At 42.6% G+C, this 25,108-nt stretch overlaps 6 protein-coding genes, 2 long non-coding RNA genes and 2 other non-coding genes across 14 annotated transcripts; 4 read left to right on the top strand and 6 right to left on the bottom strand.

The window, feature by feature from the left end:
- Positions 1–77: 77 nt before the first annotated feature.
- Positions 78–151, top strand: TRNAV-AAC. Its single transcript has one exon. It is a non-coding gene; the product is annotated as a tRNA-Val (tRNA).
- Positions 152–1,714: 1,563 nt separating this feature from the next.
- Positions 1,715–2,437, bottom strand: LOC116198513 (histone H2B.3). The gene has a single exon (XM_031528682.1). It carries the CDS (start codon positions 2,340–2,342, stop codon positions 1,896–1,898), a length of 447 nt encoding a protein of 148 aa, XP_031384542.1. The 5' UTR covers positions 2,343–2,437; the 3' UTR covers positions 1,715–1,895.
- A 270-nt stretch (positions 2,438–2,707) lies between these two features.
- On the top strand, positions 2,708–4,530 carry LOC116198514 (40S ribosomal protein S15a-1). The gene is made up of 4 exons (XM_031528683.1): positions 2,708–2,854; positions 3,468–3,616; positions 3,728–3,888; positions 4,171–4,530. The coding sequence occupies exons 2-4, from the start codon at positions 3,484–3,486 to the stop codon at positions 4,267–4,269; spliced, it is 393 nt and encodes a 130-aa protein (XP_031384543.1). The 5' UTR covers positions 2,708–2,854; positions 3,468–3,483; the 3' UTR covers positions 4,270–4,530.
- Positions 4,531–4,630: 100 nt separating this feature from the next.
- On the bottom strand, positions 4,631–5,649 carry LOC116198515. 2 transcript variants are annotated; one of them, XR_004155330.1, is made up of 2 exons: positions 5,007–5,649; positions 4,631–4,920 (listed from the first exon to the last, which is right to left on the bottom strand). It is a non-coding gene; the product is annotated as an uncharacterized LOC116198515 (long non-coding RNA). The 2 variants fall into 2 exon arrangements; XR_004155331.1 differs by having other exon boundaries at positions 5,056–5,648.
- A 1,468-nt stretch (positions 5,650–7,117) lies between these two features.
- On the top strand, positions 7,118–7,337 carry LOC116202142. The gene has a single exon (XR_004156020.1). It is a non-coding gene; the product is annotated as a small nucleolar RNA U3 (small nucleolar RNA).
- A 52-nt stretch (positions 7,338–7,389) lies between these two features.
- LOC116198517 lies at positions 7,390–7,840 on the bottom strand. Its single transcript, XR_004155335.1, has 2 exons — positions 7,718–7,840; positions 7,390–7,627 (listed from the first exon to the last, which is right to left on the bottom strand). It is a non-coding gene; the product is annotated as an uncharacterized LOC116198517 (long non-coding RNA).
- LOC116198509 (ras-related protein RABE1a-like) lies at positions 7,636–10,305 on the top strand. The gene is made up of 9 exons (XM_031528679.1): positions 7,636–8,056; positions 8,191–8,311; positions 8,508–8,580; positions 8,665–8,765; positions 9,275–9,340; positions 9,437–9,531; positions 9,640–9,702; positions 9,789–9,881; positions 9,977–10,305. Exons 2-9 carry the CDS (start codon positions 8,239–8,241, stop codon positions 10,061–10,063), a joined length of 651 nt encoding a protein of 216 aa, XP_031384539.1. The 5' UTR covers positions 7,636–8,056; positions 8,191–8,238; the 3' UTR covers positions 10,064–10,305.
- A 1,173-nt stretch (positions 10,306–11,478) lies between these two features.
- On the bottom strand, positions 11,479–12,373 carry LOC116198510 (zinc finger protein ZAT12-like). Its single transcript, XM_031528680.1, has one exon. It carries the CDS (start codon positions 12,285–12,287, stop codon positions 11,745–11,747), a length of 543 nt encoding a protein of 180 aa, XP_031384540.1. The 5' UTR covers positions 12,288–12,373; the 3' UTR covers positions 11,479–11,744.
- A 3,616-nt stretch (positions 12,374–15,989) lies between these two features.
- On the bottom strand, positions 15,990–19,162 carry LOC116201994 (protein ALP1-like). 3 transcript variants are annotated; one of them, XM_031533494.1, is made up of 4 exons: positions 18,985–19,162; positions 18,621–18,806; positions 18,245–18,524; positions 15,990–17,370 (listed from the first exon to the last, which is right to left on the bottom strand). In XM_031533494.1, the coding sequence occupies exons 3-4, from the start codon at positions 18,375–18,377 to the stop codon at positions 16,346–16,348; spliced, it is 1,158 nt and encodes a 385-aa protein (XP_031389354.1). In that variant the 5' UTR covers positions 18,378–18,524; positions 18,621–18,806; positions 18,985–19,162; the 3' UTR covers positions 15,990–16,345. The 3 variants fall into 3 exon arrangements, with proteins under 3 accessions (XP_031389354.1, XP_031389352.1, XP_031389353.1); XM_031533492.1 differs by lacking the exon at positions 18,621–18,806; XM_031533493.1 differs by lacking the exon at positions 18,985–19,162 and having other exon boundaries at positions 18,603–18,962.
- Positions 19,163–21,214: 2,052 nt separating this feature from the next.
- Positions 21,215–24,391, bottom strand: LOC116200826 (protein UPSTREAM OF FLC). 2 transcript variants are annotated; one of them, XM_031531747.1, is made up of 4 exons: positions 23,952–24,391; positions 23,774–23,843; positions 22,748–23,674; positions 21,215–21,585 (listed from the first exon to the last, which is right to left on the bottom strand). In XM_031531747.1, the coding sequence occupies exons 1-4, from the start codon at positions 24,220–24,222 to the stop codon at positions 21,372–21,374; spliced, it is 1,482 nt and encodes a 493-aa protein (XP_031387607.1). In that variant the 5' UTR covers positions 24,223–24,391; the 3' UTR covers positions 21,215–21,371. The 2 variants fall into 2 exon arrangements, with proteins under 2 accessions (XP_031387607.1, XP_031387606.1); XM_031531746.1 differs by having other exon boundaries at positions 21,215–21,591; positions 23,952–24,389.
- Positions 24,392–25,108: the final 717 nt, after the last annotated feature.

Genomic DNA, 25,108 nt, shown 5'->3' with positions numbered 1-25,108 from the left:
TGGCTTAAAAAAATCTCACAAGGTCAATGTGTGATCTTCTCTATATATGTATTTGACCAACGGTCCATCCACCAGAAGGTGTCGTGGTGTAGTTGGTTATCACGTCAGTCTAACACACTGAAGGTCTCCGGTTCGAGTCCGGGCGACGCCATGTTATTGATTTTGTTAAAAATTTATTTTATTATTTTAAAATGTTGACATTTCAAAATTAAATAATTAATGTTCAATCGTATGGAACTTAAAATTCAAGTCTGAACGTTCCCCTTGCCCACCCATCCTTGAAGGAGGTTTGCATGTATGGTCTAAACTCGCCGAGACCTTCGTCGAACGTGGGTGGCTGGTGGGACGGCCCCCCATCCCCCAATTGGAGTGATCTCGCGGATTGGGTTCTCTCAAATTGCTTCGATCCCCGCCTGCCACCAAGCCCCGATGGAGGTCACTAGCATAGTTTGATCCCATCGGCAACTTCCATTGAAGTTGGGTGGCTAGAGGGCCGCCCCATCCCTCCAATTTGAAAGATCCCGTCATCGAATGTTACGATAAAATTAGTAGCAAATTGGAATATTTTTTATCATTATCATTGTCTATATATATATAATGCCCAATGTTATGATCCTTTCACTTCATCCAAAAAAATGCTGATCTCATTATTCTATATGGTAAATTTTCACGACACTCCATATAATTTGTGAAATTGTTAATTTTGAAAGGAAGTGATATCGCTGTCTATTTCACAAATTATAGCGAGTGTCGTCGAAATTTACCATATTTTATAAATAAGAGCCCAATGTTATGATCTTCTGATCATGTCATACAGTAACAAAATATCTCGTTAACTAAAGGCCGTGATCATGGAGCTTGTCAATCGCATTGAACTTGCAGATCAGAGCACATTTGTTATCACTTCCTCCCACAGCAGGATTATCTCAAACACGGTTTCAAGGAAATGGCTCGAGCGGCGAAGATCGTGTGATAAACCTAGATGATATGTACCTATCTACCGTTGCTGTAGTTGTATAAAATAAGAGATATGTGCTCCGTTCCGATGGGTTCAATTTTAGAATCCAACCAAACCACACACCCTGGAACCCGCGGAACAACTCGGGGCCCCCAGATAGATTGCCAGTATATGCCAGAAAACTTGCAATTGTGATCTAAAGAAGATGGCTGCCACAGCCTACGTCACTATTTCTCTTCCCCATGAGGTCCGTTCATCCTTCCCATTGCGAATTATCAATGCAGTTGCAGTCCAGCACAATGGAAAGCCTATCCCATGCCTGTGCCGGAATATAATCGAATGAAGGCGCGACACAGAACAACATGCTTGTGCCGGAATAAAATCGAATGAAAGCGCGACACAGAGCAATAAGCCATACGCACGCATATACCTGTCACAGCTGCAACTCATCCCATTTCCTGGCAACTTGCACAAGGGCCCGACAGGGTTCAGGGCTTCCCCAGCGAGCATTGATTTCCCTATACAAGCAAGCACAGCAAACGCAATCTGATCGGCTGACTCCCATAACCTAAAGAACTTACACCATTTCTGCAGCTTTCAAGAACAACCCCAAACATTATGAATTCAAATTGATTAATGCAGGCCATTAAATCATTTACAGCAACATTAATTGAGAAACGATCGGTAGCACAATGCATTTGTTCATCTTCACCAAGTCAAAATATCATTGGCAACAGCAGAGATTGAGGAGAGCAATTGGAGCAGAAGATCATACGTCTTTTCATTTCAAGCCATAAGAGAGATCTTTACATTGCAAAATCATCATTGCTTCAACACGCCTTGTAAAACACATACGCTTAACTAACCCTACAGCAAGCCCTAACCCTAAATCAGCCCCCCAATTTCCACAGAAGTCCAGACCGACAGAAGACGAATTTTAAGAGCTGGTGAACTTCGTGACCGCCTTGGTGCCCTCAGAGACAGCGTGCTTGGCCAATTCACCGGGGAGGACGAGCCTGACGGCAGTCTGGATCTCCCGGGAAGTGATGGTGGGCTTCTTGTTGTACCTCGCGAGCCTCGAGGCCTCCTGGGCGAGCTTCTCGAAGATGTCGTTGATGAAGCTGTTCATAATCCCCATGGCCTTGCTGGAGATCCCGATGTCAGGGTGGACCTGCTTGAGGACCTTGAATATGTAGATCTTGTAGGTCTCCGTGCTCTTCTTCGTCCTCTTTTTCTTCTTGTCGCCGGCGCCAGCGGCGTCCTTGGGGAGCTTCTTGCCGGCCTTGGGCTTCTTCTCCGCCGGCGCCTTATCCGCCGCGGCGGACTTCTTCTCCTCCGCCGGTTTCTTCTCAGCGGGCTTCTTCTCCGCTGCCTTTGGGGCCATTTCGTGCTTTTCTAGGCCTTGATTGATCGATCGATTGACGGAGCGGCACACGGAAACTTCAGGGAGCTCTAGAGACTAACAGAAGATGAGGGGAGGAGGCATCAGACTTCTGGTTTTATAGAGGAGCGAGATTGCATTTGATTGGGGCAGAGAGGGGAGCCACGGATCGCTGACGTGGAACAACGGAGGACCTTTAGATTCAGTGGCCTTAGAGTCCAATCTCACGGCTACAGACTTCCTTTAGTAGTCGTGAGGCGCGCAGTGGGGTTGAAATCGATGACGTGGACTTTCGAGCTGGCAATGTAGGCCGAACTACTACAACATGGGTTAAGCCCAATAAGAACAATTTGGGCCGGAAGGTATGAGTTCCGGCCCAACAGAGCCGGGATCCACCCCTCCCCTCCCCCTGGCTTGAGCTCAACAAAACCCTAGCTTTCTTAACATTACTGTCCCTTCGCTCGCTCTCCCTCTCCCTCGCAGGCACTCGACGTCGCCGCCATTTTTGCTTTCAGGTGGGTAACTCCGTTCATGAATCATGAGTATGCTCTCTTGACAAAACCAGCTCGCTGTTTTGTTCCACCTTTTCTGTTTGCTTAAAAGATCGGCTCCTGCACTTCATAATTCTTACTGTAGAAGTGCGTGCATACATTTCTTCCACTCTGTCATTTCATCTTTGATGATTCATGATCTCGTGGTGCTTCAGCCTGAAACTTAGATAATTTGATAACTTTTATGGAGGATCACGATTCATTAGCTACGGCAGTCATCGGTGCTAAGATTTAATACTTGGGATAAATGCGTGATGTTATATGGATGTATGTTCTGTGCGGTTAATCCTTCCATCGGCCGCTTGAATTCAAGTAGGTCATGGCGGATTTGATTTTGTGCAGACAGTTGAGATTAAATATGCCTCTTTTGATCCAAAACTAGCAATCAGTATCATATCAATTAGTTCATCATCCGTTCTTTACTTCTGGCTTGGCAGCCTTTTCATAGCTCCCGACTTCCTGTCGACGAATTTCAGAGTCTCAGTGTTCACCTTTATGTTCCTCTGCCTTTTGCCGATGTGGGGTCTGCCAGGTTATGTTTTCTTCATTTGTGATGTTGATTTGACTGTTGCTGCAGGTAGCGGTCCGGGAGGATGGTGAGGGTCAGCGTCTTGAACGATGCTCTCAAGAGCATGTACAATGCGGAGAAAAGAGGAAAACGCCAGGTCATGATCAGGCCTTCGTCGAAAGTGATCATTAAGTTCCTCCTGGTCATGCAGAAGCATGGTATAACATCATTACCTCGCATTTCATAGTCTCATCTGAAGATAATATGTGAACCGCTCTATTTTGTTTCTGAGTGTAACTCTTTCGTCTTCTCTCACTTGTTGGTTGTAGGATACATCGGTGAGTTTGAGTATGTTGATGATCACAGAGCAGGTAAGATTGTCGTTGAACTGAATGGGAGACTAAACAAGTGCGGGGTTATCAGTCCCCGCTTCGATGTTGGAGTTAAGGAAATTGAAGGTTGGACTGCGAGATTGCTGCCTTCAAGACAGGTATACTCTCTGAGATCCAGTTGAATTATCTCTGTTGTTTTTAATGGCGAACCATAATTAAGAAATCTTGAAGATTGTTCTTGCCTCTACATGGACTTAAATGTCTCAGCTAACAATGAATTTGACGGTCAATAGTCGTGAAATTTTTTCTCATGTTGATTCCTTTAAGTACATGCCGCTATGGATTTGCTGTGTGTGCTTTGACGTTAAATCTCTATGCATGATCATTGGTGATACAATACAAATGAATGCTACTTTGGTTGTGATGGGCTTAATTTGCAGTTTGGATATATCGTGCTGACGACTTCTGCTGGCATTATGGACCACGAGGAAGCAAGGAGAAAGAATGTCGGTGGCAAAGTGCTTGGCTTCTTCTACTAGATAGAGCTCAAAGACATTTTGTTTTAAAAATTTGGTTCTCAGTCAAGAGGAATCAATTCTGTTATCGCCATTCTAGAATTAGTAATGTCCAACTTTTGTTTGCTTATAATCCGGGTGAAGTAATATGTTGCAATTTTGTTTTGGAAGTTCCATTTGAATACGAATGCTGCCTCTTGGATATGTTCTTATTTTGTTTCAGATTTTGTTGTGGTGTTCATGATGTGAGATTTTCAATTCTTAAGATAACCATTGTTATTTCCATCCGCGAAAAAATTCTGTTCATTGATTACTTAAGATTTTTCTCTCTCTCTTTTTTTTTTCCCTGATGAATGTTGATTACTTAAGATTATGCATCTCATAATGGTTTCGGAAAATCCTGGAAATGAGATTAGCTGGAAATCCTTGTCAGGAGTACATCAACCCTATGCCGCAGATATCAGTAGTATTATCTACATGCAGATCCAATCAGTAGCTTCATCCGCTCATCAGTTAACGCAATCTGCAATTCCACTGTTGAATTCTTGAGCATCTTGATTTTGGTATAATTCGAGAACTTGAGCAATGCGCGAAATTGCACGAGCATGGCACTTTCTATTGCCTTCTGATGAGATGATCTCGGTCCGTCAGTAGTCAGACACGCGATTCAAGTGCCTGCATCAGGGATGAAAAAAGCTTCAGATCATATGCTTCACTCGGCGGTCCAACTTAAACCCTGCGAAATCTCGGATCCAGCAGACCTATTTTAGCCGGTAGATAAATGAAGGATGGATAGATGTTCTTATTAACTTAATATTTGGGCAGTCTGATGCGTTGCGTCATAGCGAGCCTCGTGGGACCTCATCATAAGACATAACTAGATGAACGAAGGAACTGAAATGCCATAATACTAGGCAATACAAGAAAAAGAGGCAAGAATAAGCAAAGGCTCAGTTGTATGCTGATCGACTTCAACTGTGATATCACATCTATAACGTTGTTACATATAATTCTAACCCGGATCAGTCAGGAGAGAAAACGAAAGAATTGGCATATGGTCAGGAAAGTGCTGCAGATGTTTTTCTCTCCCGCTGAAGAAAACTAAAATTCGACTCAAAACTCTGACTCCTGAAGAAGCCATAGTAAATAACAAGAAAAATGCCAAAGGATCCTCAGTTGCCCAAGCTGATAACAGAACACGAAATCAAACCCGGTTTCTCGCCACGATCTATTCGGTCTTCTTCTTTTTCTTCTTCTTCTTCTTAGATGCCATGTTCAGAACTGATAGTGGAAGAAAATGCTCTCCAGAGAGACAACAAGGGAGAGCTTAACAGGAGAGGTTTGTGAACTTAGAAAAGGGAGATGGTATAGTCCATGAGAAGGGGATCTTCCAAGCATATACTTTGAGCATTATCTTGATGGACCATACATTTATAGTTTTAAATCTCCCCACTTTTCTTCCTTTTGGTCTACTAATAGCAAAGGTGACGCATAAAATAAAACTCAAATTGACAGCTATGCTAGTGAGTTGCCACTGTATTTTGGGCGTGCTACATCAAAGAATTAACTCAAAGAGTGCTAGACGATATGGCTACGTAAACTCGGATATCACGATATCTGCTCAAACTCCTCAACTGGAACTGTTTGTGTCCAACTCCGGTCATTAGAATGAGAATAAGAGGGAAACATATAGAATTTTATGAACGCTTGATATGATCTTTCGTGAACTTTGTCGTCCATGCATCTTTTATAAAAATAAATAAATAAATAAATAAGAAGCCTTTCTCTATTTTGATTGTACTACAACTTGTTTTTTTTTTTTTTTTGCCCCCTTGTACTACGAGTTGTTGTTTGTTATGTCGTCAGCATATAGTAATTACAGTAGGCAATAAGGATCCCAATTGGAATCGAAATGAATAAGAATGTACCAATCATGGAGGATTCATTGACCCGAGGCGGGCCCTACTACAGGCAACTAACAGTTAGTGGATTCTCAATGTGTATGAAGTGGCAATAATCTTCCAATCATGTCCATTACAGCAATATTATATTCTCTCTCCCGCATCCTATAATGCAACAACGTACTATAAAGTATTGTTATCTCATTTTAGCTTATACGCGACTGCGGTGGTTTTAACTAGCCATTTGTTGAGAATTAACAATTTAAAAAATCTCACATTACATGGAAAAAGGTAACGAGAAAATTATGTGTTTATAAACTATTAAAACCTATCGGTTCGAATTGCTTATTAATTTATATGATATTAATGTATATGACGTATTTATGCATTCACGTGGACTAAATCATGGACTTATAAGAAGTTGGTACTACAATACATCAGCTGGATTGAAATGGCCGTCGGTTTCCTTCGCTCTTACGTATAAGTTTTGAGCAATGCTGGTGGCAACTTTCTTTCGCAAAATTTGAGCAAGTTGGATCATCATCAATCCACTAAGGAGAAGCGTACGCTGGTCGGTTGTGATTCCATGGAGGCCAACGGAGAAACAACACATTTTCTTGTTCTTACCATACAACCATTGACAGTTGTCAACTAAGCAAGTCCAATGTACGTTGGAGACACTACAACGCTAGCTACTCTCGGGCCGAGCTTACGAGCAAATAGATGTAGTGAGTTATTATCAATCAAAATACGTTTTATTATAAATGATAAATTGAATTTACAATGTTCTGACTTATAAAAAAATTTTGATTGGTTATCACTCATATATAGTGGCTAGTCTTGGGAGCGCGACGCACTGAGAGTACCTCTTAAGTCTCCTCTCCTCTCTTCCGACGTAACCGATCGGCTAGTGATGAATAGGGATGCTAGCTTGTGAAGGGGGGAATCGGGATCCAGTGCGACTAAATCTCACGACCTTACTTGAATAGGATCTGTTCTATAGGCTCATATCTCTATATCCTTGAGTTCTAATGAGAGAGGAACCTAAGTTTGGTGGATGAACTATGGTCGTGCCACCAAAGAGTGAGCAGCAGCCTCGTCGGCATGCTAGGGCTGTCGGTTGCGGCGAAGGATCGTCCTCAGCTCCTTATGCAGGAGTGGTGGGGTGGTAGCATGGCCTTTTGACATACTCCCCAAACTTTTTTTTTTTGAGTTTCGAATATGATAATTCACATCAAAAAAATATTCAATGAGTATTATTCATTTATTTAAGTAAAAATCAATCAAAATGCTTCCAAATAAGAATATATACACTCTAAATGGATGTATAATACTCGCTAATATCTGCTCAAATCCCACACGCCGCTTCAGCCTGTCTCCACTGCCAACCCGCCACGTGCGGGCTCCACCATCGATTCTCCCAAGATGTTTCTTCCTTTCTTTTCCAGCTGGGGCAGCCATGGAAATGGCAGTCTGACACCCTGTTTTGGAATCAATCACTTTGAAAAAATAATAACATAATAATAATTTCAGCTCATTCGAATTCAATTGAATCGTAAATGAATTCATACCGGGCCGAGTGATCTCGTTCGGGTTCGCGTTGGCAATCGAATTCGATTGAACATTTGTGAAAAAGGAACTGTATTTCTCGGATTTATAAGGGGGGGTTACCGATAAAGTGCCGTGCAGCTTAGATTTTGCTTCCAAGGAAGGAATTTGGGTGAGCAGACTTCGCTTGTCTCTCAAGAACACCCCAAAAAAAAAAAAAAGTGATCTTGCAACGCTGACAAAGTGGATTGTGAGCTAAGACACAGAGAGAGAGAGAGAGAGAGAGAGAGAGAGAGAGGGTAAGGAAGTGGCGCATTTTCAGCAAACCCACCATTTCCGGAGGAGCTTTTGCATTGCATTTGGTAATCAACCTCGCCAACTACACTTCCTCTACCAATCAGTTCTTGGTTTGGCCTCTCCCTTTCTGGTCGTAAACGCTAGATGGTAATGGCCCTTCATGCATTTGGTTGGTGCTGCTCTCTCTATCTGTGTGCAGTGAGGATTGATACTTCAAGTTCTTTGGCCGCCGGCATTGATTGTTCAAATGGCAGCTCCGCCAGCCAGGGCTCGCGCCGATTATGATTGCCTCGTGAAGCTTCTGTTGATTGGGGATAGCGGTACGCAGTAGTAGTGTTTCTATTTCAAATTTCTGTGCTTTGTGGTGGACTTATTTAGCGGCGAGATGAATGAGCTCTTTTCTTCTTCAATTGAGAACAAAAATGCCATGAATCTAGGCTTGTAAAGATCGTCGCCCAATCGTTGTACGACTTTCCGTTACGCGCGGCATTATCGGATTTCTTCTTACGTGGGCAGGTGTTGGAAAGAGTTGTCTTCTTCTACGCTTCACTGATGGTTCCTTCACCACTAGCTTCATCACCACCATCGGGTGCGTGTTTTATCCTTAATTGATGTTTCATTTCGGCCTTAGATTTTGCTTCTCTTGATTTTCCTGACGATTCTCTCCTCGCAGCATCGACTTCAAGATAAGGAACATTGAGCTCGATGGCAAGCGAGTCAAGCTTCAAATTTGGGATACGGCTGGTCAGGAGCGGTTTCGAACAATCACGACCGGTGAGACTTCTTAGCTACCCGGGCTCCGTTCACGGAAACTTCTGACGGTCTTAAAATCTGGCCTCCCCTAGGTCCTCATTTTCTTCCGCAAAACAAACGGAACAGATTTTGTTCTTTCTAACTGGCCTGAAATATGCCTTGGTTGGAATACTTCATCTGCTGGCGTGTCTAGAAGGGTCCACGCCAACTCCAACGAGGACACAATGAGGTTGAAGGGGTACTCTATTCACCTCTGGGATTCATGGAGCATTTTGAATCTCGTATATGTCAATAGAGGAATCGACTTTTGTGAAGGAGGCACGGTAATTGTGTCTTAAAAGTGACCAGACATTCGAGGTCGAATGCTAGCTTGACATTTTGTTGGGAGATCGTCGGGAGCTAGCCTTTTATATGAAACTATGGGGCTAATAGTAGAATGGAAATCGTCCTTGGATTGGCTGATGTTCCAGTGGGTTGATATTTGTGAGAATAATGATAACTCATATCAAACTCTGTTCTTGGTGTTTCAGCATACTACCGTGGAGCCATGGGCATTTTGCTGGTTTACGATGTCACTGACGAATCATCCTTCAATAGTAATGTTCCCCTTGGATCATTTATGGTGTCAATCGTTGTTTCGTTTTTCTATTACATTCTTCTCTAACACAGACCTGCCGTGTTACCGTCTTCAGATGTCAGGAACTGGATCCGTAACATTGAACAACATGCATCTGATAATGTCAACAAGATACTAGTCGGGAACAAAGCCGACATGGAGAGCAAAAGGGTAAGATGATGAGAAAAGAAACGATGTCCTCTCTCACGGCGGAGATATTTCCTGTTTATCTTTTCTCATAGTTGCTGATTCTGTAACATCAATGTTCATTTCCATTAGGTCGTTCCAGCTTCCCGGGGTCAAGCACTTGCCGATGAATATGGAATCAAATTCTTCGAGACTGTATGTATATATTGCTCGCTAACCCCTTAAGCCATTCGTAATTCTTGTCTCGCCGTGCAGTGAAAAATGACTGCTGTATCATGCAGAGTGCAAAAACGAACCAGAACATCGAAGAGGCCTTTTTTTCGATAGCAAAGGACATAAAGCAAAGGCTCGCCAACTCCGATTCCAAGGCTCAGGTATGGATGGATATCCCAAGCCAAGTTATCCTTTACTCAATTACATGAACCCCAGGTTTGGAAATATTTACCGAGATGGGACTTCCTGGATGCAGCCCACAGCGATTAAGATTAATCAACCGGCCAAGTCGGGTGCTGGAGCTGTTCAGGCTGCACAAAGATCTGCTTGCTGTGGCTCTTAAAGATTCGGAAGGAGCCCCAAAATAAAGGGGACAGAAGGGAAGAACTGACCGCGATAACGATATCGTCATCACTTGTAATATCTCCTTATGATCATTCTTTTAAGATTGAGCTTTGTTAGTGTGTGGAAGGGAGTCAGTCCTTGGCTGTTTCAATGTATGATCGTACCCTGCAGACCTGAGCTTTTACCATTCTCCCTTTTAACAGTTAAAATCATTGAATGACATTCAATAGAGATTAACTTCAAATCATTGCCGAGAAGAAGATTAGAAAAATAAGAAAATGTCTTTGCCCGAGTTGATTCGAGGACGTGACAGTAATATTGGTGCTTGTAGAGTCCGTCATGTGACAGTACGTGTACCATTCCCAGGGTCGACGGAGCCATGGGAACGGTGCATACATCCGACATGGCGCTGACAGCCGTGTTTGACATGAGGGGGCAAATCCATGCAATTTTTTTTGCATATGGGCAAGTCGTATTATTCACGTCACGATCCATTAATGTCAAAAACTTCGGATGGCGGCTGAAATGTTTCTTGTTGCAAAAGTTGATGTGGAATATGAAAGTCAAAAGTTCACAGTTGACCAGACGCCAAACCATCCCCCCCAACCCAACAAAAAAAAAAAACAAAAAGAAATTGTGCATTTACACGCATATAAGCTTACTTAAGGCGCAAGGATCGCACAAGGTAACTTATTATCCAATGCGGGCGAAATCCAGTGAACCAAGCAATCGTGCTAGTAACCATATCTCTCACCATATCTGATAAGGACAAGTAGAAATCTGTAGTTTGTCAATATAATTAATTAATTAAACACATAATAAACACCAGCAGGAATCCTTAAATTGAATACTGGGGGTGGTGGAAACCCAGGGTTAGCGGGTGCAGGTGGAATCATTCGTTATGAACACGGGAATTGGATCAGTGGTTTCATGCTGAACTTGAGTATTGCTTCTTCAATGATGGCAGAACTTCATGGCATCCTTTCAGGTCTCCGTCTTGCATGGGATTTGGGTTGCAGACATCTGTAAGATGGACTTGTTGGTGGGTCATGATCTTATTCTTGGTAGGATGCGTTGTTCTCTTCTGTTCAAGTGGTCGGTGGATGATATCCAGTTTCTTATTGCCCATGAATGGGCGGTTTCGGTTCATCATGTGTTGCGTGAAGGAAACTGATGTGCAGATTGATTAACTTATCAAGCTACGTCAGTTCCCGTTTGATATTCATGTTTTATCCTCTGTTCCTAATGGCTTAGGCAATTTACTGTTAGGCGACGTTTTGGGAGTTGCTCTCCGTTTCTGTTCTTAACTTCTTGTAGGGCATCCCAACTTACCGAAAAAAAAAAAGGTTAAATACACGATAATCTTTTCAATTTAGCATCGAGGACGTGTGTGTATATGTATTCATATTCATATATTCAAAGCAAGAAAAATCAAATTTATAAAGCAACAAATCCATCTTTTTTTTTGCTAGGAAACAAATCCATCTAAGAGTAAAGGATTACACCGACCCAAAATATTATATACACATGAATGATGAACAAATAAAAAAGAAATGCTGTGTTACGTACTAACCCACCAAAAAATGAATTTGCTCTACCCTAGACAAAAAGATTATGTGCTCCAGAATCTACAAAATAAAACTACCGAATGGGGAAAAAAAAGAAAAAAAAGAGAGAGTCTAAACTACGAAATTAATTGGAGGCGCCGCCTTGCCCAGCAGGATCATCCTCAGATCGTTCTCCAGAGGGGACAAGTTCAAGTCCAAGCACCACGTCGTCACCCTCTTGCTGCTCGCCGACTTCTTCAACACCGGCACTCTCTGCGAAGGCGGGGCTGCTGCTGGAGCGGCTGCCGCCAGCTCTCCCCTGTGCCTCCTCATGTGCCCGCCTAGGGCCTGCCCTATCGGGAACTCGAGCCCGCATATCGAGCACTCGTGGGTCTTGGGCTTCGACGCCACCTCGGCCCCCTCGCTGTGGAGGGCTGGGTCAGTGAGCATTCTCGGCTTCTTGTGGCTCGCCCTGTGTCCACCCAGGGCCTGGAACGAGGGGAACTCCCGGTTACACGTCTTGCAAGTGAAGACTCGTCGCGGGGGCCCCTGCAGCTTGGTGTCGTTCGAGCCGACCTTAGAGAGCAGCATGAGGCACTTGGCCATGTCGTCCATGGACTCGTGGTCGATGACCTCTCCGTCGTATTGCACTTCTCCTGATCTTTCTCTCTTCATTGTTAAGGTTTTGTGTCTGTGGAAGCTGTGAAGGTTTTGACGTGTGGGAGAGGAAAAAAATTGTATGAAGGTTTGATGGAGAAAGCGAGTAGTGAAGAGCTAGATATATAGAGCGGGGGTGACATCCTTGTTGACGTTGTGTATTGACGGTTCTGCCCCTATCCTGCCAGGAAGGGGAGTGGCCCAGTGGGGTGGTATGAGGTGTAAATATGGTGAAGTTGGGGGATGGAGTGTCAGCAGCCGCCGTTTTAGTTGGGTATGCGTGACCGCGTGGGGATGTGAGAGAAAGGTTGGATTGGAAGTCGTGTGAGGTTAATTAAGCGAGTTTGACCTTTCCAGAAGATCTCTCACCCCCATACTTGTTGACTGTTCGGGCCACGTCACCACCGAGTTTGCTTGCCTCGTTTATCCTTTATTTTTATTTTTCTTTTTGGCCAAGCAAACTCTAATAGGTGGCTTACAATTGGTGGCTACTCAAACACAAATTTGTCACTTCTTAATAAATCACTGGGCATAATATTTAGGAAACAGATGATTTGTAGAATAAAGTATATTAAAATAGAAGATTAAATAATTATCCTTCGAGTATATTTATAATATTTTCAGATTATTACGTTTCCTATTTGAATGACTCATTAAGCCTATAAAAAAGGATCGTTTTGTGTAAATCCTTGATATATAAAATTATATGTATCCCTCATGTGATTGTGGTCATATGGCCAACCACGTTCATATTTTTCATTGCACTTCATTTTCTTATTAATGTATCTTATGTAAGGTAGAAATGACATTCTCTCGTTATCCTTCATTTTGATGGAATGTGCATTCCCTCAAAGAAGAAAGTGGATGGTCATTTCCTCATTTCATGTTATAAGTTGTGAACTATCATATATGTTATTCTAATTTATATATCTAGTAATGTATATGACATAATATCTTGATAATAATATTATAATTATATTCCTTCATTTTGTAATAATCATTAAAGAAGATCACATTTTTTGACTCAATACCATAGCATTTTCCTATATATAATTCATTTATTTCCATTCCATTCCATTTTCGAGTACCCAACGGGACCTTAAGGAAAAGACGCATACTGATAACTGCATTTGTCAATTGCACCGCGATCTGTTCACATTGTCGATTAAGTTTCCATGTAAGTACAAATGGAATGTTCACCGAGGCAAAAGAAAAAGCAAATTGAAGTGTAAAATAGAGGAGTGGTTTTGTTGGGTTTTTCGTGGGAAAGAGGGCACACGTGCGATGCATTTGGTATGAGAAAGTGAGAAAAGTAAGGCTTAGGAAGCTTCCGGTCAGATATACGACACGAGCAATTAAAAGAAGAGGTCACCAAACTTGAATAATAGCCCACAAATGTATAAGAACGGAGCATCTTGGAAATGTAATGGTAAAACCCACAGACCGGGCAAACTTTTACAATTTTCCTACCAGAAAGAAGGAGCGCAAAAATTTCACGCGGAATGCTTTCATCTTCTTTTGTTTATTGAATTCTGAAAATTAGGCTCGGCCCGATCAGAATATATGCAATTTCTAAATGAAGTCCAACCAGAATGAGTTATTCAAATGAATTTGTATATATATATATATTGATTGACTGATGCCGATTTAGAATCCAGCGTATCGATAATTAGTTGATGAGTAATCAGAAGCTTCTGGCTAGATATCTTTCACGTACTTAGGTAGTAGATTTCGACCATCCCCGTTGAATTAAATGGTGGAATTTAATTGCTTGTGCTGACCACGAGAGGGAAGATTAAGCAGGCTGATCTTTTAGCTTGATGACCTTTCGTAAAGTAAATATGCAATTTGATCCCGGACTTTACGAGGTTGCATCAAGTTGGTCCATGACTAATTTTTTACATCAATCTAATCCTCGAATTTTTCAATTTATAGCAATTTGGTCCCTACAACATCATTCAGGTCCCTTAGTTAGCAAAATTGCATCAAATTAGTCCTTATTACATCAGTTGAGTCCCTTACTTAAGTAAATTGCATCATGTAAGTCCCTGAGTACATTAATTTGATCATTTGTCACGTCATTAAAGTCATCAATGGCATTACATCAACTATAAGTGTTGACATCGTTAAATGAGGGGTTTTTATTACATCATTATGGTCCAACGTTACATCAAAAAAGTCTTTCTTTATTTTTCTTTTTTCCTCCCAAAAAAAGTCATACAATAAAAGGGTAGAATTAAAATTTTATTTATTAAAAAATAATTTTTGTAATTAAACTATTTACAAAAAAAAAACAAAAAAAAGACGAACAGTCTTCCTCCTCTAGTCTGCAGGAGCTCCAATGAACCAAAGGGTTGTCTTCTCGCACGCCCAAGGCTCGGGAGCTTCAATCTAGGCAGGAAGGGGGCTTGTGTCATGAACCCAGATCCGAGCCTATTGGACAAGGGGTACGGAGCCCCGAGTTCGAAGAGAAAGAAAGTTCCAACCCGAGCTTTCTCTCTCTTCGAACCAAGGGCTCCTAGTCCCTGGTTCGACGTGATCGAGGTTCGCGAGCCCCTTACATGTCCAGATTGGGTCTCCAGAGCCTCCTGCCTTCTCAAATCCAAAAGAGGACCCTCTTGTTCGCTGGAGGTCTGGCGAACTAGAGGAGGTAGACGAACAATAGTTCGTCTTCCTTTTTTTTTAAAAAAAATCTTTTAAATTTTAAATTATTTTTTAATAAATAAAGTTTAATTATTTATAATTAAAATATATTTTTTAAAAAGTTTTAATTTTACATTAATTTGATCCCTGACTAGTTGACGGTCATTACACATCGTTTGCTCGAGACTTGACTCCAAGGTATAGGGACCTAATTGATGCAACACCTATTCTTGAGGACTTCATTGATGCAATTTTGCTAAATGAGGGATTGGAATGATGCAACACGGACCAAATTGATGTAAATTGAAAAGGCTGAGGACTGGATTGATGTAAAAAATTAGTCAGGGACTAAATTGCATATTTACTCTCTTACTACGGGAGCGCGTGACTTCATGCTAACATCACCACTGGCGTAATAGCTTTGTTATTCATATTTAAAATATATACATGTACAGTTGACGGGGCAGTTTATAGTACGGAAGCAGTTGGTCGGTTTTCAAATCAGTTGAATGTCTTTTTCGTTTTATATCTATATATAATATCTATTTCGCACTTAAATTCCTAATATGAACTCTTAATATTGATCTCTTGCTTACCGTAAATTGGTTCGGTTGGTAGGAGATGCTCTCTATAGAACAATTGCGCAATAAGACCAACATCGAGAATGGAGCGAAATTTATCAATAGCATTTTCTTGCTTTAACTATCGTAGTGATGACAATTGCATTATGTGAGTTTTTCATTGCTTAATGTTGATTGAAAAAAAAAAACAATCCTTGGATGGAGAGCACGCAAGTCGTATCGCCTTTTCTCGACGATGATGGTCCCACCAGTATGATGGAAGCTCCCTAGAATTACATGGAGGAGTAGGTAAGTTGAATCTGCTTTTCCCAGTTCTACTTAAAAAAAAAAAAAAAAGAATCTATGCATTTCTCAGTTCTTGCACATACCTTGGACTCGGTCAAAGTGAGCCGAAGCTTCTTTGAAAAATGGAAGAAATTTCGCCGAGAGTGTGTACGGATTCATTCCTCCGAGTAAGTACGGTCAAGGACAGAAGTTTCTCACTACTCGTCAAATCAAACGAAAATTCTGCCACATTTCCGACAAACAATTCATGACTGCTAGAAATCATTATTGGCCCCATCACTGCTGAGCTATACTAAGATTCATATCACAGATCCTGCTTATATTCGATTCTATTTGATGGGCCTGTTTCTATTCGATTCAATCACGCCTATATATGCGTGTGCAATATTCAATTACACAACCAGCGGAAAGCGCACAACATAATATACCCGAGACTCAAATGCAAATCGATCAGGGTACGATAGCTTTTTAATGAAAGGCTTGTGCTTCGAGTTGTCGGAAATTTTGAATGTCCTGTACTGCTTCATTCAGAGATGGTAAATGCTAATTATGGGAACAAGTAGCCGATCACGGAGGCACACTTCTGCACGCGTAGAGAGACAACTTATCTCGTAGAATTACACCTTCCATGTCAGCTATCTCGCACCTTCGTGCCCAATAACCTGGGTCATGCTCATGAGACAAGCTAGGACAGTCCTCGTCGACCTTATCTCCCGAGTCAATTGCTATGTTGTGAAGGATGCAGCACACTAAAATAATCCTCGGCAGCTTATGCTTATCGGGTCTCCACATTACTCCTCTGATAATTCGCCACTTGTCCTTTAACCTCACGAACGCCCTCTGCGCCACCTGATTGGTCACAAAATGCCGCCTATTGAACTCTGTTTCCAGTATAGACAAGTCATCTCCATCGTAAGGGGTCGCGAGATACGGAAGCAATGGGAAGCCTGTGTCCCCGACCATGTACTCCCCTATTACTGACCCATTATTTAGCTTTAAGGTCTCCCCGTTAAGCCTCTTCCCGTTCTCGCAAAGCTGGTAGAAGCTCGAGCTCCGAAACATGGACGATGCATCCACTTTCCCGGGCCACCCTGTCACGATATCCCGAAACCTCATTGCGGGATCCACGATCCCCTGGAGAACCATGCTGTGATTCTTCTGGTGGTCGAGCCACGTAGTGTTGTTGGGATCTGAAGCGGGCAGGTTCATCAGAATGTGGGTGATACCAATTGCTCCACAGCAATTGGGCAGGCCCGATATCCTCTCAAACTCATATTTGATCTGTTTGATGTCCTTATCGGTCGATGGCCATTGAAGGTGATGGAGACCTCTCTCTTCCATCGCCTCGACAAAACGCCATGTGATCTGAGAGACAGCGGAATGGTGGAGCCCAAATGAGTCCCCGACATTGACCAATGAATCACCAGAGCTTAGCCTTCTTAGAGCTACTGCTACTTGATCGGGTAAAGAGAGGAGATTTCCAGTTGCGGACACGAAACGCGGCTTTCTCAGCAGATCGTCCCTGACGAGTGAACAGATGTATTCAAAGGTGGTTCTGCTTACACCGAAAATGGGCTCGAACTTGTCCAAACCTTTGAATAAAGAGGAAGCAGGATTGTTAAAATACTAGAGATCTCAAAATTGTTCAGAGAATTACCGACTTAGTGACAAGAAAAGAATTTCCATATGGAAGAGAATAATAAAGCAGTAAACGCAAGTACAAGACATCACAACTTGTAGAAGTGGGAAATAAATCAACTCAGTTGATCAGTACAGCTTGCATAGTTTACCCAACTCTTATAACATCAGACATCACAAATAACTACATAGCATCCTATCAATCAGCTAAGAAACCAAGAATTTATTCATTAGAAGATTTTGTGGCAGATTTGAGATCGTGTCATGCAATGTGACTAGCTTTCTTGAAAGGACCTATCATTAATGGTGGTGTCAAAATTCTGTCCCTATTGTAAGTTCCTGAAAGATAAACAAGAGGTGGAATAATGCAGCAAAGGCTTCTATGGGGGAATTGCTGATAAGATAAATTTCAACCATCTTCCTGTTTGAACTAAGAGCAGTCCTTCTGCATCAGTTCGAATCTACCTTTGGAAGATTGGAGCAGATAAACCGATAGGATACGCCTGGCTCATCAAAAATGCAGATCATAATAGTATAATGGCACAAGAATCCGATTCTCTTCTTTTCTTCTTTTCCTTTCTAATTTATTTCTCCTAGGGGAGAATGGATTCGACATATAGGAGCCACAAATCAAGTCAAAGGTATTGGTGAGAACCAAGAGGCATTATAGCAAAGATCCAATTAATTAAGCCAAAAAACAATTACACGATGATCATCAACCATATATATATATAGCAAATGAAAGTTTCAACATAAAAACAGACAGAAATAGAATCAAGACGATCAGAATCCCAAGCAGAGGAAATTGAAGGACATTTATCATAATACCATTGATGCTTTTGGAGAAGCCATTCCAGCAACCACCAGACTCTTGTTTCGCTGAAGATCCAGAAGTAAAATCATTTGGTTTTGACTTCTTATCTGTCCTCCTCCTTTTTCTGAATGCTCTCGTAGAGCCCATCACCACATGAACACACAAGAATCGTGTCAATAGCTTAAAATCCCGATATAGCTTCAGTTATTCACAGCAACAATCCGCCCCAACGGTGGCTGAAGCAATCCTCCGATTGCGCGCCACAAATTTCACCCGCTCTCCTGCAATTTACGCCTGTAAAATGCAACCCCTTTATTCAATATCCCAAACCCGGGACGTAACCACGAGAAACAACGCGAAAAAAGGCGAGACCAGTTAACACGGATCGACCAAGTTTACGGGCAGCCTCTATGTAATGACCTATGGAGGATCAACACTGCTAGCAGAGGCCTCTAAACTAGAGAGTCGTTTTTGCCGGTTGAAGGTGTTTCCATCAATCAGATCATCCTCTAGCGGTTACAAGTAACCCGGCACGAGGTAAAAATGTTTGTCTGCAAATGAATCGTCCAAGTGGCGCTGTACGCAATGAACAACAGAAAGCAGCTTCGTTCTATGATACGGCAGACATGGAACACTACATAAAGCTTCGACTGAATCGAAAAAATCAAACAAAGGCGCCACCTGTTTTGTTTCAAGGCAATGCGACAAGTGAACAGGCAACCCAAGCTGGTAAAAGAGCACGAACGAAGCTTACCTCTTCAACTTGAGCACGGATAGAGTAACAACCATGGAAAAGCAAGAAGAAGAAGTAGAAGACGACGACCAAGAAGGAGGAGGAGGAGGAGGAGGAGGAGGAGAAGACGGCGAATTTTGTAATGGTTTCTATTACAGCTGCATTAGTTTTACATGCGAGAAGATCACCAAATTGATGCTGCAGAATTACTAAAAATTACCCTTATTAGCCCAGCTTCGTTCAAGTATACGTATAAAAATATTGGGAAAGTTATGGGCTAAAATAGTCCTTGCATATTCTTGTTCATTGACATTGGAGCAATTTTAGTTTTCTTTATCTATTTGGGTGAAATTCGATGGACAATTACTTATTTATCGAAATTAATTTCCGTTGAAATATCGATTTGATTCCGATCATAAGGTGCTCGGAAGCTGTGTTCCTTTCCTTCATCTTTGGAAGCCCTGTGTCGGTTGATAATTTTGCTAATGTGGTATGCCGTCATGTAAAATGGTTGAATCCATAGTCTTGGCAATGTTTTGGCAATTGATCAAGCTTTTCGGTTTAAACGAGTCCCTCATGGAGTTGCGATCTAACCCAACATGCCATCCGGTGAAAAAATTTTAATCGTCTCGTAAGAATTACATGTCGCATCAATTGATGGAGGCACTAAAAAGAATCCAAAGATTAATCCTCGGTTCGACTTATAGTGCATAAACACTTTGATCACGTCCTCTTTCCATGGGCCGGAGCAGTCCTTTTACACTGGGCCTGGAACAAAATTCTCCAGCCCATCTAGTCTTGGCCCATTAATCAACGCTCGGGGGGGGGGGGAAGTCGCATACATAGGAGCCCGTATCAATCTCAAGACTGTTGAACAGCGTGACCTGTTGAACTATATCACGGGTCATTCCCTCAACCCGAAAAATATTCGGGTCGGAACTGCTCCCCATCACAAAGGATCTTTGAGTCCGACCGTCCCCGTGACTTGCGAAAAAGACTCTTGAGCTTGTGCCCAAGAGCTCACTCCGGCACCCAAATTAGAGAGTATTTTTGGAAAGTATTCGAGTGTGAGTCTGTAGGGGTTACCTTACTTTCTTATATATCTATCCCATGGAGATAATGTATGTAGAGTGTAGATTGAGCCTCGGTGATGGAACTATGGGCCTTCGTGGGCCATTATCAATCGATTGGTCTTCCGCAACATGGGCCGAATTTACCCACGTATCAGACATGTAGTCCAATCACTCGAACTCGAGGAGCACCTGCTATCCCCTTCGCTCTCATGGTTATGGATCGCAAACTGTTCCATAAAATTGCCCCTCAGAGTGATTGCATTGCACCAAAGATAAGAGTCACGGGGAAGCGACATGTTTCTTCGTGTTATGCGGTCTGATCGAATTGCGCGAATGTTGAATGTCAGAGTTCCAAAAATCGATCAGTTTTGGTTAAAGATAGGCAATAGTCAACCTTTACATTGGCAAACGGACTATAGAGATTGGCAGCGCCTCGAAGTGCTTAAAACGTATGTATGCTCGAAAAAGCTCACGTGAGAGCTGAGGAGGAAGCAACAGCAGCACTGTGTTCGACGAAACCAAACCTAGGAAACGATGCCTTGTCGACTACAAAAGTCAAAGATCATCTAATCCGAGAGAAGCCCGAAGTACTCTTAAGCACTTGGGATTTCGTGCTAATGACCGACCCAATTAAAGCTAACAGAAAGACAAAATGCACAAAACAACTCCAATAACTAATTTGTTGTTTGGGATTACCTCAACTCTATTCTAATTATATATATATATATATATAATTAAATTGTAATGATTGTGTTGAATTATAAGAAAAAATGTGAAAAAGTAATGAATAGTTGAGAGAAAGTAATGATTGTATTGTTAAATTGTAATAAAAGTAATGAATAGTTGAAATAATTTAATATTAAAAATTGAATTGAATGGTTAATTTTTTTAAAAAATAATAATAATTATATTGTTAAATTAAAAATAAGTAAAATTAAGTGTAATAGAATTAAAAATAAATTTTAAAACCTAAAATCTCCTAATGTTCACGGCTCGGGTAAGAGCTCTTAATTTCAACTCTGATAAGTGAGATCTTGACATTACTTTATTTCCTTTCTCATACTCTCTATTAGATCTATGACCTTTTTTAGAATAGAAGAAAAAGGTAAATTTCACGTGATTGTCGTGTACCGTATTCGACCGAACATGTTGATTTGAAAGCTTGGAAGAACAAGAACTCTGAAAATCGCCTACTGTTATATATTCCTCAATAAGATGGATATTACAGACGTGTTGTCTTCTCTTCTCCCAAAGTCTGGTGTGGTTCTAGACCTACGGAAATTCACGGGAAAGAAAGGAACTAGGCAGCCTACAAACAAGAGCTGGCAGATGTTCTCAGCTGGATCGGGTTTGGACCTTCTGGTCAGAGGTAGTAGTAGTACCTTCTTGTTGATGTTGGGTGGTGGAGACGACAATGGCCTGTCGTTCCTCCTGTTCATGTTCTACTTTCCTGGTGGTGGGTTGCATTCTGAGCTTTCTAGGGATGCATCTAGCACGCACCCCATCATCAGCAGCTTCCAGGTCCTTTTCACCCAGCTGCATCTGTGAGCTGCTCCTGCACAGGCACAGGTATCATCAATGCAGGCATAAACACAATGAAAACCGTTTCCAGTTCAGATAGAGACCATACACCGACTCTCCAAAAGGTCAACTCTGAAATCACAAGACATAACTATCGATATATTATAGTAAACTGCCTTGCAGAAATAATGATACATACATACATACATACATACATACATACATACATATATATATATATATGGTCCCCATCTCTTTAAACAGATCCTATGGATGACATTCAGAAAATCCCATATCTAATCTGGGAAGGCAAATTCTTTAGGACCCACAATAGTACTTTCTGGACCGGCCATAGCCCTCATTGAGGCCGAGTTCCGTTTCTTGGGCAACCAAACTTTCATCTGGAATCAAATATGCCTTAGTTTAGGTCCGTCATGACCAGGCATTCCTTAAACAAATCAAACAACACAGCTTCAACAGTATGTCTGGACAGAATATTCGTGGACAATAGCGATCATCAAACGACATGGAAAATGCTAGTAAATATATGACTGATTGCATTACTCTTCTACGGAATCAGTCCACAGAACTAAAGACGACTAGACAAAGCAATGGAACGGGACGGCCGGGCTATGTCTTACTATCGGAAAATTCTGCCGTACCCAGAACGGGGTTCGGGGTATTCGCACCCCTCCTAGCCGTTGGATTGAATTGAGCGAAAGCACGCTGATTGAGAAAATACCCCTACAGTACCATTGTCAGTTTCTAATATATATTATTGAGTCTCTGAGCTGTCTGAGAGCAGCAGGAAGTACGAATCTCTGGGGATTTAAATGCCGAGCAGGGAAGGGAGAGAGGCTTGAGACTGAAAGATCATATGCAGTCCTCTGCCCCCCTCAAAACCCGAGACCAATTGGAAGAGGAAGTAAGATAGTAAAGACAGACAGAGAGCTTATGAGTCGTCCTGTCCTGTCACTGCACGGTGTGATGGATAGAGATGCCCTGATGCTGCTTCATATCATCAATCATTCATAGCTTATCAATTATCCCATGTTGTTTCAGATCACATGAATTGTTCTATTGTATGTTCCCTTCTAGTTCCATTCTCAGGCTTTCAATTGATTTAACCTAACCGGGGAAATTGATTGAATATAATGCGGCTTTGCCGAAGAAAATGCAAGAAGCTTTACCCATCCGCGTTGTAGGAAGATGATCTCTTGAGGGCAGGGACTAGTTCGGCTTTCTTGTTCGCCGTCTCGATCAAGCTCCCGCTGAAAAATTCCTTGTCTTCCGGTTTCACAATCGACAAGCTTGCTATTTCCCCGGAAGTTCCTACCACCGACGGATTGCAACTGCTACTGTTACTGGCATTGTTATTGTTTCCAGCTCCTCGCAGTAGTGTCGGGTTGTGGGGGCCGATCAACGCCAGCCCTTGATCCTTCACGTAGGAGGCCCCACAGTTCCGGAATGAGAACGAACCGCATGTTATCAACTGCATCAGGACCGCAGACGCCCTCATTTTGCCTCTCGGGAGGCTCTCCGCTGTTTGATCTGACCGGTCCCCGGTGGCATTGTTGTTGGTGGAGGAAGACAACACCAGTCGCCCGTCAGCATTCATCAGTGTCTCGAGGGTCTCTGGACTCGAATCCGACGGCGGAGGAGAGATCTCGTCCCTCGTTAGCTCAGTGGTCTGGCCCTCTCTCTTCCCCGGCTCCTCGCACGTGACCTTCTGCTCCTCCTTGACTTGCCTTCTGGCACGCCTCCGCCGATCATGCGTCTGAGTTGACGCGTCCATGGCAGGTCTCCGGGCAGATTCGCCAGCCGACTCCGTCTTGTAGACCTTGTACTCGTGGAGGTCGATCGAGCTCCACGACTGATTCCTGCGCCTAGGGACCACGACGGGGAAATTAGCCTCCTCGTCGCACCGCGATTCCGTCAGCTTCGGCGATCGGAACGAAACTGACTCTAGCGGCCGCGAGGTGGAGGAGGAAGAAGACAGCGGCGGCGGAGCGTCGTGAAGTATCTCCGATCCTTTAAGGACGTACTCATTGCCGTGCGACGGGTAGATGAAGTCTCTCTCAGTCAGGTCCTGCCAGACGAAGCCGTTCTTGTAGCTCCTGCAACAGTTTTTCCCCCCGACAAGCAACCTCAGTCAGAAACGCCGTTTTCTCCAAAAGATCGATGTCAAACCAAAGATAGAGCCGATCAGCATTTACCGTTTCGACGACCAGGAGTACAGCGCCGCCATGGAAGTGCCGCGGAGGAGGTTCAAGCGACGGATCACGTCTGTAGACGAGACAGAGGAGGGAGAAGGAATTGTAAGGAAAATTGAACAGAGACGAGATGCATGTTTTAATCGGGTGATTGAGGTGTCGGGTGGGTTTGGCTATATACCTCGGAGGTAGAGGCCGTCGGGGGAGGAGAGTGGAACCTCCATGAAATGGGGATGCTCGAGGTGGCCATTCCGGGAGAGGTAGTAAACGACGGGGACGCGCTTGGGCTTGGGGGTGGGTTCGGTCCAGACTCTGGTCCTCTCGGGGCTGGTCGAAGTGGTGGTGGACTTTCCCCTGTCCCGCCATAGCTTCTTCGGGATTTGGAGCTCTGATAGGGGTCTTCCTGTCATCGTGGTGGCTGTGGGTTCCCTGGAAGTGTCAGCCACTGCCATTTCAGGGCGAGCAATTCCTCTCTCTTTCTCAGAAGAACAGGGCGAGAGAGAGAGAGAGAGAGAGAGAGAGAGAGAAGCAGAAAGGGGAATCGATCAAAGAGATGAGAGGAGAGGAGAGGAGAGGAGAGGAGAGGAGGACGACAGTGAAAGGCAGAGGGAAGAAAGGGAACGGAGGAGTTTTGGCTTTTATAGGGGGGGAGAAGAAGAGGAGAGTGTAGAAAGAAAGAGGGAGGAGGGGGATTCAAAATGGGATGCGGCAGACAACAGCTACGCTAAAATAAATAAATAAATAAAATATATATATATATATATTTGGATTTGAGGATTATTCTTTTTAATGTGAGATGCGTTTAACTTATTGATTGACATTAATTTTCGTTTAAGACCTCTTATCCAAAAATTATTTTTTTAAATTTTTTTCTCGATTGACCATAAAATATTTTTTTTCATAATTTTTTGGCTCAGACCCGTGATCATAATCTTTTAGTATATGTTTAAAGCTCTTATCCAACGAATATTTCTAATAAGAAAAAAGAGACATTGAGTAAACGAATCGGATAATATTACATCACATTGCTAATAAATCATGCCCTATAAGGAGGATAAAAATAAAAAGTTTCATGTGGCATCCACTAAATTTGTTTCATTTAGCGGTTGTTTGGACCTGGGGGACGCCAGCCGGATTAAAGGCAGCCATATGTCATAGAGGAAATGAGGTCGCATGGCAAGGTAAATCACCAACCGGAGTGACCAAATTTCCATTTTGTTTTGAATGAAACCGACGTTGACAAATAGCTAAGAGCAGTCAAAACCCCGTCAAAAAGCGAATTTCTAATTGCTGCTTTTCAGAAGACACAAATCATCTTTTTTTTTTTTTGATGTAAAG

The sequence above is a fragment of the Punica granatum genome, chromosome 3 (genome assembly GCF_007655135.1).
Source record: "Punica granatum isolate Tunisia-2019 chromosome 3, ASM765513v2, whole genome shotgun sequence".
Taxonomy (NCBI): Eukaryota; Viridiplantae; Streptophyta; class Magnoliopsida; order Myrtales; family Lythraceae; genus Punica; species Punica granatum.
Note: the sequence above shows the minus strand (reverse complement) of the source record. Positions and strands in the feature narration are given on the sequence as shown.

What these genes read in the sequence shown, in the direction of transcription:
- LOC116198513 (XM_031528682.1), bottom strand. Translation starts at nt 2,342, where the DNA reads ATGGCCCCAAAGGCAGCGGAGAAGAAGCCCGCTGAGAAGAAACCGGCG.
- LOC116198514 (XM_031528683.1), top strand. Translation starts at nt 3,484, where the DNA reads ATGGTGAGGGTCAGCGTCTTGAACGATGCTCTCAAGAGCATGTACAAT. An exon ending in CCTGGTCATGCAGAAGCATG is followed by an intron (nt 3,617 to 3,727) that starts GTATAACATCAT and finishes TGTTGGTTGTAG; the next exon opens with GATACATCGGTGAGTTTGAG. An exon ending in GATTGCTGCCTTCAAGACAG is followed by an intron (nt 3,889 to 4,170) that starts GTATACTCTCTG and finishes CTTAATTTGCAG; the next exon opens with TTTGGATATATCGTGCTGAC.
- LOC116198509 (XM_031528679.1), top strand. Translation starts at nt 8,239, where the DNA reads ATGGCAGCTCCGCCAGCCAGGGCTCGCGCCGATTATGATTGCCTCGTG. An exon ending in AGCTTCATCACCACCATCGG is followed by an intron (nt 8,581 to 8,664) that starts GTGCGTGTTTTA and finishes CTCTCCTCGCAG; the next exon opens with CATCGACTTCAAGATAAGGA. An exon ending in CCGACATGGAGAGCAAAAGG is followed by an intron (nt 9,532 to 9,639) that starts GTAAGATGATGA and finishes CATTTCCATTAG; the next exon opens with GTCGTTCCAGCTTCCCGGGG.
- LOC116198510 (XM_031528680.1), bottom strand. Translation starts at nt 12,287, where the DNA reads ATGAAGAGAGAAAGATCAGGAGAAGTGCAATACGACGGAGAGGTCATC.
- LOC116201994 (XM_031533494.1), bottom strand. Translation starts at nt 18,377, where the DNA reads ATGGGCTCTACGAGAGCATTCAGAAAAAGGAGGAGGACAGATAAGAAG. An exon ending in CTTCTCCAAAAGCATCAATG is followed by an intron (nt 17,371 to 18,244) that starts GTATTATGATAA and finishes CTTTATTCAAAG; the next exon opens with GTTTGGACAAGTTCGAGCCC.
- LOC116200826 (XM_031531746.1), bottom strand. Translation starts at nt 24,222, where the DNA reads ATGGCAGTGGCTGACACTTCCAGGGAACCCACAGCCACCACGATGACA. An exon ending in CGACGGCCTCTACCTCCGAG is followed by an intron (nt 23,844 to 23,951) that starts GTATATAGCCAA and finishes TCTCGTCTACAG; the next exon opens with ACGTGATCCGTCGCTTGAAC. An exon ending in TACTCCTGGTCGTCGAAACG is followed by an intron (nt 23,675 to 23,773) that starts GTAAATGCTGAT and finishes AAACTGTTGCAG; the next exon opens with GAGCTACAAGAACGGCTTCG.